Source organism: Abrus precatorius, unplaced genomic scaffold (assembly GCF_003935025.1).
Source record: "Abrus precatorius isolate BTA unplaced genomic scaffold, Abrus_2018 Scaffold3, whole genome shotgun sequence".
NCBI classification, from domain to species: domain Eukaryota; kingdom Viridiplantae; phylum Streptophyta; class Magnoliopsida; order Fabales; family Fabaceae; genus Abrus; species Abrus precatorius.
In genome coordinates, this window is record NW_020874373.1 from 15,617,707 (window position 1) to 15,636,442 (window position 18,736).

General features: G+C 27.8%; 2 protein-coding genes across 3 annotated transcripts; one reads left to right on the top strand and one right to left on the bottom strand.

The window, feature by feature from the left end:
• The first annotated feature begins 8,391 nt into the window (after positions 1-8,391).
• On the top strand, positions 8,392-11,417 carry LOC113862994 (calcium load-activated calcium channel-like). Of its 2 annotated transcripts, none has more exons than XM_027496348.1 (2): positions 8,392-8,492; positions 10,317-11,417. In XM_027496348.1, exon 2 carries the CDS (start codon positions 10,390-10,392, stop codon positions 10,957-10,959), a length of 570 nt encoding a protein of 189 aa, XP_027352149.1. In that variant the 5' UTR covers positions 8,392-8,492; positions 10,317-10,389; the 3' UTR covers positions 10,960-11,417. The 2 variants fall into 2 exon arrangements, with proteins under 2 accessions (XP_027352149.1, XP_027352150.1); XM_027496349.1 differs by lacking the exon at positions 8,392-8,492 and adding an exon at positions 8,737-10,230 and having other exon boundaries at positions 10,317-11,179.
• A 3,350-nt stretch (positions 11,418-14,767) lies between these two features.
• LOC113861998 (protein FLOWERING LOCUS T-like) lies at positions 14,768-18,080 on the bottom strand. Its single transcript, XM_027495142.1, has 4 exons — positions 17,881-18,080; positions 17,544-17,605; positions 17,283-17,323; positions 14,768-14,988 (listed from the first exon to the last, which is right to left on the bottom strand). The coding sequence occupies exons 1-4, from the start codon at positions 18,076-18,078 to the stop codon at positions 14,768-14,770; spliced, it is 522 nt and encodes a 173-aa protein (XP_027350943.1). The 5' UTR covers positions 18,079-18,080.
• Between the last annotated feature and the right edge of the window lie 656 nt (positions 18,081-18,736).

An 18,736-nucleotide genomic window follows, 5' to 3' on the forward strand; every position in this document is an offset into this window, starting at 1 on the left:
ACATTTTGGCATAAGTGCCATGCAAGTGACTCATGATATTTTACAATATTTGATATTTGAATGAGACAACAATGCAAGTTATGGTCAACGATAATTAAAAGTGAATTTAACAGAAGAATGGTGTGATTGTAGGAAATTTCAAATATTGCACTATTCATGTTGTTATGAACTCATTGCATGTTTTAACACTCAACAAGTGTAGACCTCTTTTGTTAACGAAATTTATTCTATGAAGTCTGTGTTCAATATATATAAAGGTGAATTCTTTTCCATTCCTAATCGAGATTGTGGCCAGCATATATTAGGTTACCTATATGGCCAAATCCTACACTTAAGCGAACTCTTAAGTGTCGTTCAATTTTCACAAGGATTCACAATGAAATGGATGAATTGATCAAGTCAAAGAAAACATTGTAGATTATGTAGATGTATAAGTCACACTAGATGTACATGCTCATATGCTCCATCCTCTAGAACATATTTGATTGATTGTGTTTTGTTGTAAGAAAAATATTATAAAGTTAAATTTGTAGTAGTGCATTGGATATGATGAATATGTTAAGATGCATTAATAAATTTATGTCACTACTTTTGTAAAGACAATTTGATGTTTTTTTTATTGTGTTCCATCTTTCAACACATGTAACAATATTAAGTTCTAGTACATAATAATTAAAAGTCTTAGGCCACTACATTATAATAATTAGAAGTCTTACACAACCATATATACATAATAAAAATTGAAAAGTCATTTTTAGAATGCGTCAGAATATACTGAAATATATTATAATCAACTCATGTATAAGAGTATTTTAAAAATTGAAAGAAAGTCAATTATAATTGTCTTTTGTGCAAACAAATTTTAAAAAATTAATTATAATCAACTTTTATATTATGTACAGTGGCCACAACAAAGTCAATTATAATCAATTTTTATATAATCTAAGATAAGACATTTTTGTAAAATTTTTCAACTTAGGACATATATGTAATACCTAAATTTTTTATTTTATTTATGTAAAAAAGTCTTAAAACTAATTTAAACTTTATTTTTAAAAACTTAAATAAATTTAAATCTAATTTTTTTAGCCAAGATAACTTTTCACTTAACAATTACAAACAATTTCAAATTTTAAATTTTGTCACAGTCAACTCTTAAATAAATAAATTATACATAATTAAGTGGTAAAATCATATTAGTACAAACATTGACTAACGTAAGTATAATATATTAACTTCAATACTTCTGTTTGTCCGTATTTTTAATTAATTCATAGAAAAAGAAGAGTCTTATCACGATGCTAAAATAATATGAAAATGTAGGAGAAAAAAAAATAATTACAAAGCATCAATTCTTAATTTGTGTGAAATATATGTTACATTAGCCTATTCATCTTTCATTCATTTATTAGGTAGGGCACTACATTATAAATCTATGTATTTACTCTTGTGAGTTATAGATGAAATGTTGGAGATTGAAATTTGAAACCTTGAATTTTGCAAGTTGCAATAATGAATCATTTTTATTAGTAAGGAGGTAGCAAAAGTCGTTTGCAACATTGACGTTCCAAGCCATAATAAATTTGAATAGAACAAGCTATTATGCTATATTAATTGCGGGATTTTATTTGCTTAACTGTCAGTTTTTTTTCCTTTATTATGTTATTTTCTTATAACAAATGTAACTAAATTTATTAGTTGTAAGTACTATTTGTAATTCCTATAAAAGGCTTGTAATTGATTCCATTCATTAAACAATTACTAGAAAGCTAATGCATTCCTAAAAACTCTCTCCTTTCTAAACATCTTTCAAGTTGTATATGTTTTTCATTCCCCATCATCTTTTTTAAGTGAGTTTGATAGAGTTTTGTAGGATTTGTCTTATAATAGATTGGTGTCAAAGCAAGGTTGGATATTCTTGAAGGTGTTCTTTGTGAAATCCTTTATGAATCAAAGAATGAGGAGTTTTACGAAATTTGATATTGAGAAATTCATGGTCAAGAATGATTTCAGCATTTGGAGAATGAAGATGAGAGTGTTTCTGGTTCAACAAGAGAAATTGAAGAAGTGCTAACTGGTGACGTAAAAATATCAACCACATTATCTAGGGAGAAGAAGGAGATGCTTGATAAGTCCCATGGCGCCTTGATTATTTCTCAGGGAGACAAGGTTCTTAAAGAAGTCTTAAAGGAGAAGACTGCTGTTCTAGCTCAAATTGGAGAACCCATACCTGACCAAATCTTTGGCAAACAAGTTGTATTTGAAGTAGAAATTGTATAAATTCAAGATGCGAGCGAAAAGAGGTTGGAAGATCACTTAGATGATTTCAATAAGATCATTTTTTATTAAGAGAATATTGAAATCAAAGGTGATGAAAACCAAGCCTTTTTGCTACTGAGATCATTACCCAGTGAGTTTGATACTTTCTCAAACACCCTCATTTATGGCAAAGATGTGTTCATTGAAGGAGGTCCAATCTGCCTAGTTCTTAAAGGAACTGAAGAGGAGAAATAGAAAGATATCAAGATACTTAAAGTTTGTTTACGAGAGACAGGTCTGAAAAGAAAGATTCTAAAACCAAGAAGGGTTCAAAATTAAAGTCAAAAAAAGGCAAGAAGAGGAAGTGCTTTATCTATGGAGTGAGGAGCACTTGAAGGAGTACCCGAAAAATGAGAAGAAAAAGAAGCACAAAGATCAAAATGTTAACAACAGTGATGCTAATGTTGTTTCATAAGTATACAAAAGTGCCGAAGTCATGTGTATTGCAAAAGATAAGGACAAATCAGAGTGAGTTTTTTATTCAGAATGCACATTCCATGTGTCCTAACAATGATTGATTCGTTTCGTATGATGATAGCCATGGAGGAAAGGTTTTGCTAGGGAATAACAAGGCTTATAAGGTGATTGAGATTGGTACTATTAAACTGAAACTTGCTGATGGAGCCATAAGGATCTTCTTCCAAGAGGTCAGACATGTATTAGAACTAAAGAGAAATTTGATTTCTCTTGGAATGCTTGGTACACAAGGCTATGTGTGCAAAGTTGAAAGTAGAGTTTTGAAGATCACTAAGGTATCTATGGTGCTGATGAAGGAAAAGTTAGATCATGGTTTGTATATTCTTTAAGGGAGTAATATGATAGATCTGTTACCTCTGCATTTTCTAAGAAAGTTTAGTCTCAAGCAAGTCTTTTGCATAAAAAGACTTGGTCATATAAGTGAACGAGGATTAAAGGAGTTGACAAGCACAAACTGTTTGGTATTGCATGAATGTTTTATGAACATTGCATCTTTGGTAAAGACAAAGAGATTGGAGTTTGTCATTATTAAAAATTACTCATTTTATAAAATATAATTTTATAATTTTTATAATTTATCTTTTTTAAATTATAATTTATTAGAAAAAATAAATTTTAATTGAAAACAAATTATTTTACTTTATTATTAAAATTTTAATATTATATATATACACAAAAATGTATTTTATTGTTTATATATATATATATATATATATATATATATATTGAAAACTTGAATTTTTTTTTAAAAATATTTTAATTTTAATAAAATGTAATTTTGTCATTTATATCTTACTCTATTATTATTTTTATTTATTTCAAACTTTAAACAAGGTGACATAATGTATCAATTTTACTATTTTGATGCATATTAAATATAAGATAGAATAAAAATGTATTATTTTTTTTATTATATTATATTTTTATTCAACTCTAATATCTTATATTTTTTATTCTTTATATTTATCAAAGTGATAATACAAATTTGAAGAGTTAGAAAAGGAAAAAAGAAATTATTGACATAATGTATCTATTTTACTATTTTAATGCATATTAAATATAAGATAGAATAAAAATGTATTATTTTCTTATTATATTATATCTTTATTCAACTCTAATATCTTATATTTTTATTCTTTATATTTATCAAAGTGATATTACAAATTTGAAGAGTTAAATAAGAAAAAAAGAAGTTGTTGATATAATGTATCTATTTTACTATTTTAATGCATATTAAATATAAGATAGAATAAAAATGTATTATTTTCTTATTATATTATATCTTTATTCAACTCTGATATCTTATATTTTTTATTCTGTATATTTATCAAAGTAAAAATACAAATTTGAAGAGTTAAAAAAGGAAAAAAAAAGTTGTTGACATAATATATCTATTTTACTATTTTAATGCATATTAAACATAAGATAGAATAAAAATGTATTATTTTTTTATTATATTATATCTTTATTCAACTCTGATATCTTATATTTTTTATTCTTTATATTTATCAAAGTGATAATACAAATTTGAAAAATTAAAAAAAGGGAAAAAGAAATTGTTGACATAATGTATCTATTTTACTATTTTAATGCATATTAAACATAAGATAGAATAAAAACGTATTATTTTCTTATTATATTATATTTTTATTCAACTCTGATATCTTATATTTTTTATTCTTTATATACATAAGAAGTTGTTTACTTGAATACTCACTTAATGTACTTAACACCAAAAGAAATATGAAAAAAATTTAATTTTAAAATTTAAAAGAAAAAGAAAAGAAAGAAGGAGAAAGGCAAGAGGTCTAAGGAAAAAAAAAAAAAAGGAAAAAATGAAAAATTCTATGTTAATAAGTTGTTACTTAAGTAAAAGATATCAATATTCATTTTGTACATGAATTTGTAGAATAAAAATTAAATTAGTAAAAAAGTTCAATTAGTTTTGAGAGTCCAAATAAACAAATATTATCTTGATTAATAAATTAAATTTGTCTCAAACTTAGACTACTTAGTAGATCAAGATAACATAATTTGGATTTTTTTTATGCAATTAAAATAAGTTTCACAAAATTTTTAGGGAACAAATGACAATATTATGCAACTAAGAATACACATGTAACAAAAAAGTAAAATTAGAGAGGGTTAATAATTTGGAGAAACCCTTAATAATGGAAAAAATAAATAAATTCATGTAACTTAATTTAGAAAAAATAAATAAATCCATGGAACTTAATAGGTATATCATAAGTCTTCTTAAAATTCTTAGGAATGTATTAAAAATTTAAACTTCACAAACAAGAATGCAAATAAAATATACCAAAATATCTCTTAATTAAAAGAATAACATAATAAAATTTGAAACAAAGCATAACACATTTGTGCATCAAAACATAACTCACTTCCTCCTTTTATTCCATCCTATTTATTATTTTAAAAGTTATTATGAAAAAGGAATATAGTAGAATTTAATAAAGTAAAAATAACTAAATTAGGATAAAATTAATGTTTTTTTTTTCCTTTCACCCTTATCTCATACTATAAAATTTTTGTGCTTCACCATCTTTACTGGTACTACCAAATCTATCATTGTTGTTGTAACATCCTCTTTTCATTTTTTGGTAATTTATATTTTGTTTCATATTAAGTAGTATTATAGTGCACTTAAAAGGAAGTATAGATGATTTTTGGAAGGAGTTTAGTGTAGGGGATATTGCTCAAGCGAGGTAAATCTTGCCCAAGTAAGACTGAGCATGGCAGGACTATCTCGCTCAAGTGAGATGCTTTTTGCTCAAGTGAGAAAGGATAAATGCAATCCAACTGTCACCTCGCCCAGACAAGAGTGAGCTTACTTAGAGAAACTAGGATCTTGCTCAGGTGTGGGTTGAGGGGTGTTTAAGAGATTTCTAGAATGAAAATTTTATTTCATTTTAAACTCACATCCCTCTCTTTATTTTCTCTGAACTCTCTCTTCTATTCTCTAAATAAAAGCCTCAGAAAACTCCAATTTTTCCTCAAATCCAAGCTTGGACGTTGAATCTAAATGACTCCAAATAAGTTTTTTCAGATCAAACTTAATTTTCTCCTATCGTTTTTCATATTTTGTTTCTTATGGATATCTCTCGGTACTCAGGAGAACTTCCATTGTTGATCCTTGATCCTTTTCAACATCTCTTTGTGAACTCATCTCCGAGGTAAGAAGGACTCTATTTTATCGTTATATTACAACATTTATTTTGTGTTGATTAGAGCAATGTTTCATGAATATTTTGTGAGAATATGTGATTGAGATACCTTTTGCGTGAATAATGGATGAAAAGGTGCTTGTTTGATTGTTTGGATTGATTGTTTGTTTAGACTAAGTGGTTGGTATATGCATTATATGATGAGTGCTTAATTTGAAATATGATTAAACTTGCTGAGTGATTATTGTGAGATTTTATGAAATATGTCTGCGTAAAATGATATTGATATGGAAGAATTTAACAGTTGTAACTATATCAATAAGTGTATGAGTGGAATGGATTAGAATGAAATTAGTCTGGAAGTGCTTTACTAAGCACGATCTTATGAGTGAGAAGAAAAGATAACTTTAAGAGTCAAATATAGATTGAATCTAGTGTGAATAGTTACAGAGATACATTAGGGGTATAGAGTCCAGATACGATGAAAATATAAGGGAAATGTAGGGTGGTGAGCGACATTCACGTATGTGCACACACTCTTTCTGAAAGCGAATGCATCACATGGCTTCACACTCGTTTCCTGACTAGACTCCTTACTATGCCTTTGCTAAGGGGCCCAATTATTGTACATGTTGTATCCATGTGCATGGATTAACCGACGATTATTTACCTAATTGAGTAAGACTTCAAGAAATGCTGGAGGCATCTATACTTGTGATTACAGTGTACTGCAGTGAGTATTGGAATGAGAGAACAGATAATAGATAATAAATTGTGAATGATGAGTGAGTGAATATGTTTGCAATGTGAATTTATTTACAAATGGTTGTATTGCTTTTATACTATAAACTATGATTTTGTGATATAATTTATGAAAAAGGATAGAATAGATGCTCATCCTTACTAATATTTTCAGGAAAATAGAATGATGGAGCCTCAAGGAAGAGTTATATTAGTAGATAGTTCAGTACATAATAGGTTAAATTATGTATTTAATGAATATCAAAGACTTTATTATTTTAAATTTGTTGTTCTTGTAGAGGATGAACTTAAGAGTTTTGTTATGTTAAAAATGAATTTCTTTTGTAGTATTCCATTTGATTTTCCTAGGACTAGAATATATCAGACTCTGTGTATATATGTATAAGGGTACTATTAGAACTCCAGCAGTTCTCACCTATTTATTTACTTACCACGACCATGACTCTCATTGAAGACCGTTCAAATGGACATTTGAGCGAGTGACTGGCACAGAGGTTACGACTGATTCAGGTGATCGTTACTTGGGATCAAATGATGATCTGGATTCAAAAAATTTAGCCGAGATAGAGAGCTAACATGGGGTTAATGAATAGGACTGGTCTTCAGTGTTGGCTTATGTTTGAGACTGCTCTGAGATTTAATTTTGTATATATTGATGTGACTATTTTGTTGATGTAAATTATTGTAATTGATATAAGAAATGCATGTTCAATTTCTTAAATCGAATATTTGACTATGTTTTATCATTGTCTTTAAAAGTATTGTGGTTCTATTTATATTGCATGTATAGGAAAATTTTATTTATAATAAATCTATTTATAAAGTAACTTTTATTAACATGTTATAATAAGACTTATAAATTCTGTTTTGTGATATTTATTATTAATTATTGTTATTGTTCTACCATTAATATTACCGATTCTATGAATTTTTTTTTTATAAATAACCATATCTTATAAAAAATTTAATTGATTAATTATGATAAAGTTTATTATGCATAAAATTCGTATTTTATATCAAATTATAAAGAATGAAATATATATTGTACGAATTTAATATATTAGGATGTTACAGTTGCCACCCATATCAATTAAGCAATAATGATTAATGAAACATTAATTTAGTTAATTTTTTATTTTTATATTTCATTATTATTAAACTATTTAATAAGTTTCTTAATTTTTTAAATTTTAAAACATTCATTTATTTTGGTTATCTTCACTCAAAATGGCGTCTAATTGAAACCTTAGCCCGAAAATAAAAATCATATCGAAACATTGACTCGTAAATATTTTTTTATTAAATTATCTATAAAGAATTTAAAAATCAAAACCTATGGAATACAACACAATTAATATTTTCAGAACGAAACTTATTTGATCTTTTATTTCTTACGCATTCTATATGTTCTTTAACTTTTTCCAATATTGGTTGTTTATAGCTCATTAATTTTGTTTTACTTAAAAAGTAATTAATTTATCAATAAGTGAAAAGATACAGATAAAGTGTTCACAATAATATTTTGAAATACTATTGACGGAGCAAAAGATTGGGTAGTTGATATTTAGGCCCAATGTAGATAAGAAGCTTGATGGGCCGAACAGTTCCGCTGGAACAAAGTGACGATACACGAAAGCCTTTTGATTTGATTTTACAGCGAACGAAAAAAAGGACCACAGAAGCACCACAGTCGCCGAACCCCCCAACTGTGTGCGACTTCGAATAGAGACCGAGAACGCCGATACTTAGGTAAATGAGAACTTGAATTCGAAATTTTACCACAGATCAGATATGTAGTAGTTTGGATCCATTTTCGCAACCGTACAATTCAGGCGTTTCAGAAAAACCTTTATTTTTTCATGTGGTTGCTGTCCTCTGTGATAGATCTGGTTTGGATTGGATAGTTTTGTTTTATTTTATTTTGTGGTTGTTATATTTTTTTAGAATTTTTTATTTTATTTTAAAGTTGTGCCAAATTGTTTACGAATGCTTGCTCACTATTTGTATCTAGAATTTAGTAGAAGCAAAGTTACTTGTAATGGTAGAACCTGAATTTGGAGTGTTAGAAAGTGAATGGTCAATGACTAGTGAACGAGTCACTCAACTGAGCTGAGATTACCTAGTTCTTTGATCCCTTGCTTATTTTCTTTCTTGCTTAACGTTACTGATTTTATTGCTTCTTTTTATTTTGCATCTACATACACATTTACTACTTTCTGAGTATGCAGTTTTAAATAGAGAAAACTCAATAATCGCTGTGGCAGTGGTGTGTTAATTTGTTGTGTAACTCTGAAATTTCTCTATTTTGAAGGATTGGTTGGGAAGGGTGTTTTTTGGGGAAAGGAAAGGCAGGGAAAATTTTTCATTTTAAATGAACTTATTTTAATTTGATAAATTTTTAAATAAAATATATAAAATGATAGATTAACATAAGTTTAATGTATTAATCATCTATTTGTTATCATCAATGTTGTATAATTCTATTACTTTAAAAAATTAAAATTTTTCCCTTCACTCTGTTTCTCTCCTAAAATTCCTTCCCAAACAACCCATAAGTTCATGATACAGTATTTATATTTATACTGTTGATGTGACATTTGCTGACTATTGGGCGGTTCACTAATGCTAATAATATTTAGGTTAATCAGAAAGACCCAACATTCCAAAATTGCAGACAATCAAGTCATGAATATAAAATACATTTTTTAACTTTTAAGGAGATCCTAAACCAGCAACTCTGGTAATTTAGTTGATGCTATGGACACATTAACGTTTTTACCTGTGTTAAGCTCCATGGCATGCTGATTATCTACTAAGAAAGTACTTATAGAAGTCATATTGCAAAACTGAATAATGATTATTTATAGCTGTGCTTTGTGAAGTGAATATGATAGAAAATAAGTGGGGAAATGGATTCTGTTTACGTGAAGTATTGTGATCTGTTTTGTTTCGTATTATATATTATATAATGTTTGTTGCTGCTGAGTGACTTTGCGTCATATTTCTGTTTTCTGAATTTGCAGTCTTTATATTAAAATCTGAGACTTGAAGGGAAGCTGTGGTACTTGGCCCAGTAGTAAAACAAAAAGTATATTTGTTGTAGAATAAGTTTTTCCTTGATTAGGGAATTTAATGAATTTTTTTAATTTGTAATTTTGTATATTAGAATACTTAAATTCTTGACTATTTCCAATTTTCTTGTGTTAATGAGAAGAACCTTGTAAGAGCCAGGTCGTCATAAAAGTTAGCCATTGAAGTTGAAGATTCCAATGCCTTATAAACCCGATACTAAAATCTCATAATTCCAATGTTGGACTCACGTTGGATACATTGGAATTGGATTCTAAAAGTTACCAAATTGGTTTGAGCATTTTATTTTTGACAGCAAAACAGTAGTGACACATATTAATCTATTAGGAGACGGATGTTGGTTGTGCTATTTTTTAACAAAGGGAGAACAATGTAATTTAAGCACTTATTTGGTAATGTTAGTGTAATCTACCCTATTTATTTTTCTATTCTTTTAATAAGGAGTCATATAATGCGTGACTAAATGTTTCTGTTTTTATACAGGCTTTGGGCGTTTAAACAAGTCTGATCAATATCCAAGTTTGCTTTCTCATATATTTTTTGTTACGGTCCTTCTATGGCATATCCTTTCTCAGATTTCAAGTACTCTGATGGCCTCACTGTAGTGGGTATCTCCTTCTGCACAGCTATTGTCTGTGAGGCCATCTCATGGGTTCTAATCTATCGCACGAATTCTTACAAGAACCTCCGGTCCTCCATTGATAAAGCCTCCAAGAAACTTGAGACCATGAAGACAGACAGCAACAAAATCAACATAAAAAAGTCAAAGACCAAAAAAATTGACCGTGTGGAAACAAGCCTCAAAGAATCGAGTCGTGACTTGTCTCTCTTCAAGTTCAAGTCCGGGGGTGTGGTGGCTCTGGTTCTATTTGTGGTCTTTGGGTTACTGAATTCACTCTTTGAAGGCAAGGTAGTTGCCAAATTGCCCTTCAAGCCTTTTGGGCTTATTATGAAGATGAGCCATCGAGGGTTGCAGGGTAATGACCCCACTGATTGTTCCATGGCATTTCTATACTTCTTGTGTTCAATTAGCATCAGGACAAATTTGCAGAAATTCTTGGGTTTTGCACCACCAAGAGGTGCAAGTGCTGGACTCTTCCCCATGCCTGATCCAAAGACCAGTTGATTGGGTTTAGTGTTATATTTAAACTCTTTATCTAGCTATTTCTAGATTGCAGATTATTGGAACTGCTTAACTTCAGACATTTATATTTGATTTGGTTCTCTTAGGGAGACAAGCATGATTTTAATAGGTAACTGATACTTGAAGCAGTCAACTTCAGTTTTACAATGATTTGCTTGTTTTAAGTTTTGATTTAATTGCAATAAAGACTCTTCTCGTCTATGTTACCATAGAAATGGAGTTTTTATTCTCTCTGAGGCCCCCCTCCCTACCAGAGTCCAGAATTTTGTTGTTTTTACTATCTCTTACAAGAGGGGATAGAATTGTCATTATAAAGTAACTATTAACGTCATCTATATGTTATACAGTTGTTTGTTTCCTTACAGACTATCAATGAGATTTGCAGAGTTGCTAAGATTTTCGCGTTTTTTGTACGAAAGTTGATCCATTGAGTTATTTGTTTAAAGCTCCTTGCACATTTTTTGGTTTTTAATGTGGCCTTCGATGGTTTTCGGTAGGAACTTGTGTCAATGATTTGCTTGGACATTGTTATTTTGAGATTCAGCTCAAATATCGATAATCCTATGTAAAATATTAGGTCTTTCAGGATTCCTTAATCACTTGGACCTAATGAATTTTAATATTTTATGGCACAATGAATAGTGTGTTTAGAATGCTTTTTATTTTTTTATTTTTTATGATTATGTAAAAAGGTTGTTAAAGACACTTCTCAATCTTGTTTGATATTTATTAGACTCTTAAGATATTTAATAAGTAATGTGAATTATGGGTCTTATTTGGTGACTTTTTCGATGTATTAAAAGGATAGAAAGATGCTAGTTGGATTTAAGATTCAAATGTGACCAAATTCACTAATGGCCATGTGTTCACACTGAGAACTAATGCAATTACTTATATTAAGGGATGTAATTACTTAGATTGATTGAGACATGACGTGATAAAATAATTACTAAGAGATGTAATTACTGCTATTGACTATGTGAAGTCAAAATTACATATGACCGATTCTTTGAAGCAATCTTTAGTAAAATGGTTGATAACAAAAATATTAAAGAAAATGAGACTTTAGCTATTTTAAAAATTAAAGATAATGAGAACTCAACCTTTATGATTGAAGACGACTAAATTCATTAAAGTGAAATTATGCTGCTTTCCTCTCCATTTAACTTTATAAAAGTTTGATCCTCAATTGTTTGGAGCATTTAAAAAATTGAACACTTGGATTAGTACTGTGTTATTAAAGTTAAAAAAAAAAAACAATATTGAGAGGGGAGAAGCATGGGTGCTTCTATGCAATTGGGCTTTTCTTAAGTGCACGTTGGACTTGATATGTGTCATCATTTTGGTTTGTTTAGTAACATGGTTTATTTTATTATAATTTTATTTACTTTTTCTGTATTTCTGTTGCTCCCTGTTATTCATTATTTAATTTAGTTTATTTGCTAAAAAGTTAGGAGTTTTTTTAATTGCAGTATGTTTTGTGTTTTTAGAAGGTAAAACTACCAAAAACTTAATTAATCTTTTTTTGAATGATAAAATAAAAATATTTAAATTTTCAGGTTGATTTGATTTATTTTGTTTCTTCTCTTGATTGTTATTTTTATGTTCCTTGATTGAAATTAGCTTATTTAAACAATTTTTGAAGAGTAATAACCTAAAATGCTTCTTATAAATTGTTGGACCTATTTTAGTACTTAAAAAAAAAAATAATTAAATATCACCAAATAATCTTTGAAAAATTATTTCATGAGATAAGTTAGTCTCTTTATTAAATAATGTTTAACTTAATGAAGTTGATTATGTGGCCTATTAACTAGGAATCAGTAAGTTCCATCTTATAAGTTTCAAAAGTTTATTTTTAGATTCCAATTAGTCCCTAAAATAATTTAGAAGAGCTAATTTAATTCTAAATAAATGATCATTGAAATGGGACCAATTTGGATATAGAAAAAACAAGATTTCAAAAAAATAAATAAATTTATAAGATGAAAATTATTGATATCATCTTAGTTAATTGACTAGTCACGCAAGTAATTCTATTGAGTTAAAAAAAATGACATTTTAATGAGAGGCTACCCTGTCTCACAAAAAATTATTTAAAAAGAGTATTTAGTAACTTTTGTTATTTTAAAGACTAGACTAGGTTTAACAAACTCTTTCAGGGGCTAATTTTGGTATTTATTTATTTACTTTAAACCATATTTTAAGTATTTATACTAATTCAGATTTATATTTTAAAACTTGCGTGATTGCATTGAGTTATATGTGGAAATATGATTTACCTAATTGTTAAAAATAGTTTTTGTTTAGATAATTTTCAAAACAGATAAAATAAATCTACTTTAAATTGGAATATAACATAACTGTGTTCCCAAACTGAAAGCTCCAGATTAAGGTGGAACACAGCGAGGGGTTTGTGCATTTATGAGAATTTTCTCTCTGAAAAAACAAAACTGGGTGTTAAAGAGATACGAGGTTCCAACAAAAAGCACAAAGTAAGGATGGATAAAGTATAAATGCGACGTGACAGCGATGATTCCAAGCGAATTTCGTAGCAATGATGAACAAAGTCGAAGAGATTCTTCATGTATACATCGAGGATATAGAAGTCACAATGCAAAAAGTGTTTCTTATGACTGTATTAAAGGAATAAAATTATCATAATTAAAAAAATGCAAAAGTAAATTATTTAAGTCAAGATGCCTATTTTTTTTTTACTGATATAGAATATCAATTCCATATTTCAAATTTAAAAATCAAAAGTACTTTAATTAAGACTATAATAATCTTAAAATTTAATATATTTAAAGAAGAAAATATGTTAAATGTATAATATAACATATCAAGATTTTAAATAAAATAAAATAAAATTATTTCAAAAAATTATTAAAAATAAAATTTAAAAGAAGTCTTATTCAAGAAAAAAAAGGATTTATAACAGAGAGATAAATATAAGTAATTTAACTTTTAAATTTTTTATTAAAAGAGAGTCCTCTCATAATTCAAAATTGTCATACCATTCTTAAAATAGATTTCTTCAATTCAAAAAACAAATAACTGTAAAATGAATATCCAGGACGTAAGTGAAGTCTCGTTCAATAAGAAGAAGAAAAAAAAGTAGAGAGAGGATTTACGTTATCGGTAAAGTAATTTCTAAATTAAAAAGAAATTTTATGTCCTTACATATGTATATAATAATTATTGTTAATTTATTAATTTATTTAAAAAAGACATAAATATATTTTATATTTTTAAACTAATAAAAGAATAAAAAAATACCATGTACTTTTTTCAAATTTATGATTACCGTAAAAGTAAAATACCTTATCATTGATTCACCTGAAAAATGTACGTCGCTTTAAACTCACGTAAATATTTGGAAACATGGATAATTGATATTGAGCTGGGAGAAAGAAATTCTTAGATATCGTTGTGGATTACTTTAATTAAACGGGTCGTTAATTTTTCTCTTATTTTTTGGTACGGCATTAATTTTTCTTATTTTACCTACGTTGTAATGTTCCAATAATACGAAAATATAGTAATATACAATGATTAAAGAGAAAGATATATTTCTAATTTCCAAAACACTTATTTTTGCATATGAAAAGGAAGCTACAAAAGAAAAGAGAGAAAAATTTATTTGAAATTGAATATGTACGTATGAACTATGACTTTTTTTCTTCTCTGGGAGCAACCATAATCATCGTTTTTTGTCTCTCTTGAAATAATTATTAGAAAGAAGAGAGATTTTATTTAATTTTTGATTTAACTCTTGTATAAGTTGAAATTAACTTCTCCTTCCACCGCAACCGCGTTCTCTTTGGCAATTGAAATAAGCTGCTGCGACAGGTGCAAGATTATTAATTTCAGCAAAGTTTCTGGTATTGAAATTATGACGCCATTCTGGGGCGAAGACAGTGTCTCTGCCCAATTGCTGGAATAACACAAACACAAGTCGATGAATCCCTGCCGAAGGTTGCGGGCTCTCATAGAACACTACCTCTTTCCCTGCATATATCTATTGTCACCGTCTAGACACATGTACATAAACATCAAAATGCAATCTTTGCTATAATGTAAATGCAGTAATTATAAGATTAAATAAATGTTTAATCCTTAAAATATTATGATTTTTTATTTATATTTTCTATTTTATTTTTGCTAAAATTTGAAAAATCATATAATTTAAGTTATTGGTGAAGAACTAAATTGACATCATGTTTATTTAATAGAACCACCAAAATGGAATAAAACTTTATAGTAGAAAACATGATATTTTTAGAATTTATTTATTTATTTAAACTTAACTAAAATTACAGTTTAAAATTTATGTAAATTCTTTGATATATGGATAAATGTGTGTAACATGTTAGAAACAAAAATTTGTCCTTTTGTAAAAGAGAGAGTTTTCTACATGAATGATTAAATTATTAAAGTTATGCTAATAGAAAGAAGGAAACAAAGTAATAATTTTTAAATGTAGAAAAGTATTAGATATATATTTTTTTATTGTATATTCAAAAATCAAATTAAATTGTGTAATAATTGCATTGAAATAAAATATGAGTTTTGTTAACCTCAGTTTTAAGGCTGAGGATAAGTAGCTAATAATAGTAAAATTTTAAGAGAAAGATGAGTATTTATTGTATTTTTATAACTTTAATATAATAACTATGAATTTTTTTATAAAAATTTTCTATTTATAGATACTTAAACTCAGTTTTAAAAATTGAGGTTAACAAAATTCATAAAATATTTTACTAAATATAGGTTAAATTATTTCATAAATCCTTTAAGTATTTAAAATATTTTAAATAAGTTATTATATTTAAAGACTTATAAGTAGATCTTTTAATTTTAAAATTATTTTTAATTGGTGTCTAATCACATTTCTGTTAGAGTTTCATTAAGTTTAATAACTTAAATAAAAAATTAATTAGTTCATAAGTTATTGAACAATTAAATTTGTGATATATCTTCCAAAGTATTGAAATTTTTTAATTAAGTATTTATATTTGATGAATCTCTAACAAAATCCTAATCGAGAGATTGAAATAAAATTAGTTTGAAGATTTAAACATCTAATTACAAACATTTAAAGCGTAAAAATAAGAATCCATTTAAAAAATCTTGAAATAATTTAGAGACTTGTAGATTAATTTGCCCAAAATATACGATCCTTCTTGGACGAATCATTTGGTAGACGAATGCAATATTGCTTTTCAACTCGATAAAAAATGCATAAAAAAGTGTATAGTTGAGGCACAATCTGGCTAGATACTTGTTTCTTTGTTTGCTTACACTTTATATATATATATAGTAATTAACAAAAAGTAACTGTAATGTAATGTTCTCTCAGTAACCTGCACTATTCATAAATTTGAACACTTGGATTTAGATGTAAAAATGGATAAAACTCGTGTTTATTTGCATAATTTTCGACAAACTACACATTTTAAAGTTTGTTTAACATTTTTACATTTTGTTTAATTATCAAGGATCGAACTTAACATACAGTTTTTTTTTTCTGACGTTCTTAAAAACTTTTTTTTTTCATCAACTTCAATTCGCCAGTTCACAAAAATCAATATGCAGTTACTATACAAATGAAAAAAAAAAAGACAGAAGAAGGTTTGGTTACCCTTGTATCCTCTTAACATATTTTGTTTTTTTCTCTTTAAAAAAACCAAAACCAAATTATCATTTTCTTTCATAATATTGAAATGTACGATAGCGAGAAGAGGGCTTAATTGTCAAGTCAAATGGACTTTGCCTCTCAAGTCCCAAATCTAGCCGAACAAAATAAATAAATAAATAAAAATCATGGCACGTGAATAGAAAGATAATTATAATAGTTTCACAAGAAATAATAGTTGAATAAAAATGGTCGACCAATAAATGCTTATCTTGTTCTAATCTACTTTCCTGGAAATTGATTTATATAATATAGTCACTCGTTCGTCAAATTTACTTTAATTTTATCTCTTCAGTAATCAAAATTTGACTCAAATTCGTCTCACGAGGACTAAATTGACATGTATGAATTTCCAGGCTTTGATCGATGAGGAATTAAATTATAAAATTTATGTATGGAACTAAAAATTAAACTGAATAAATAAATGAAAAATTAAAATAAGGCTTTTGTCTTTTGTTTTACTTCATAATAATATTAAGTTTTCTGATTGATGCATGCAGCAGGCGAAAGTGAAATTGATATAAAACCAACTACATTAATACCGCCACAATAATACTTGCAGATGAACATATACACAAGCAACTAGGACATGGATATTTGTACGTACCGAAGGTTGCATTTGTGGTGGCTGGAATATCTGTCACCATCCTGCGACTCATCAAAAGGAAAAGAATGATGAAAACGAATATATATATATATTAATAAATATAGGTCACAAAATCTAAAAAAATTGAACACATGTATGTGTATATATATAAGTTTAGGCTTTAAACTTTAGTTACATTCATTCCCAGGAAATTTTGGGATTTCACCTATGCTTCTACCACAGATAGAAAAGAGGGACACTAAAGCAATCAAGGCAACTCACCAGTGCAGGTATTCTCTCAAGACAGGGTTACTAGGGCTAGGTGCATCTGCATCCACCATAACCTGAAACCCAACCACAAAATTATTTAATGCAATTAACAATTTTATAGACCTCTTAAAAGAACTAATGAAAATAATTTACGACTCTTAAAAGTGTTTCTCAACTTATTTTTATAAGTTATTTAGTATAACTTATCAAAATAAACACTTTTGACAAGCTTAATTATTTCAAGAATTTTTTTGATTAAATATAGTATAATTTCTTATATAATAGAAGTTTATTGAATATGTGTGTATTGTCACCGGGTACTAATTAACTAGTCACCGCTATTACTTACCAGTGTGTAGAAGGTCCTGAGGTCTTCACCACCAACAGTAACTCTTGGGCGATTAACTACTTGAGAGGGCCTCAGTTCACAACCATTGCTGATCTCTCTGTTATTGGTGACAATCCTCATAGAAACGGAGCTTGTAAAAGGGTTCAGAACATCCCCTATCACACCCCCAACAACAAGAGGGTCTCCATCCCGTGCCATGATGTAGATATTTCAACTCGATTTGTTTGGAGCTCTTGTTATGTTTACATTGCTATATATATTTACCTCCTTAGAATCTGCTTTTCCTTCTGTCCCATCAATAAATTCTCCATTTTTTCTGTGTTCTCTTACCATGGGTTGATTGGATTTTTAATTTAGTATGATGAATTGCTTTCTATGTATAATAAACTCATTGGTCCACCACTTTTCTTCCCCCCTTTTCATCAGACGAAATTTGTTTGTGCGGGGCCATAGTTGAAGTTTAAGGTAGAGATTTTGGATAAATTTTAAATTCAACTCTTAATAAAGACTTTTTATTCAACTTTTATATAATAGATGTTGTTGCTTGTACCTAGCTCATACATGTACACAAAAATCTAGTGATAAATTTGTGTTTCCAATTGATCTTTATCAAGTGATTTTCATAGGAAAGTATTTTCTGTGAAGTGTTGCTATTTACCATTCTGTGTGATCACTGAAGACGGATTATTTTACATCAATTTTTTTTTCACTCAACTTCTCTTTCTCTCACACACAAATAATATAAAATGATACACACATTTATACTATTTAATATGTAAATTTTCATAAAATGCAAGATTAATGAATCTAATGGTTAGTTTGAGGTTTTTATCAAATAGATTAATTTTTTAAAATT

What these genes read in the sequence shown, in the direction of transcription:
- LOC113862994 (XM_027496348.1), top strand. Translation starts at nt 10,390, where the DNA reads ATGGCATATCCTTTCTCAGATTTCAAGTACTCTGATGGCCTCACTGTA.
- LOC113861998 (XM_027495142.1), bottom strand. Translation starts at nt 18,078, where the DNA reads ATGGCACGGGATGGAGACCCTCTTGTTGTTGGGGGTGTGATAGGGGAT. An exon ending in TTGAGAGAATACCTGCACTG is followed by an intron (nt 17,324 to 17,543) that starts GTGAGTTGCCTT and finishes GATGAGTCGCAG; the next exon opens with GATGGTGACAGATATTCCAG. An exon ending in CACCACAAATGCAACCTTCG is followed by an intron (nt 14,989 to 17,282) that starts GTACGTACAAAT and finishes AGATATATGCAG; the next exon opens with GGAAAGAGGTAGTGTTCTAT.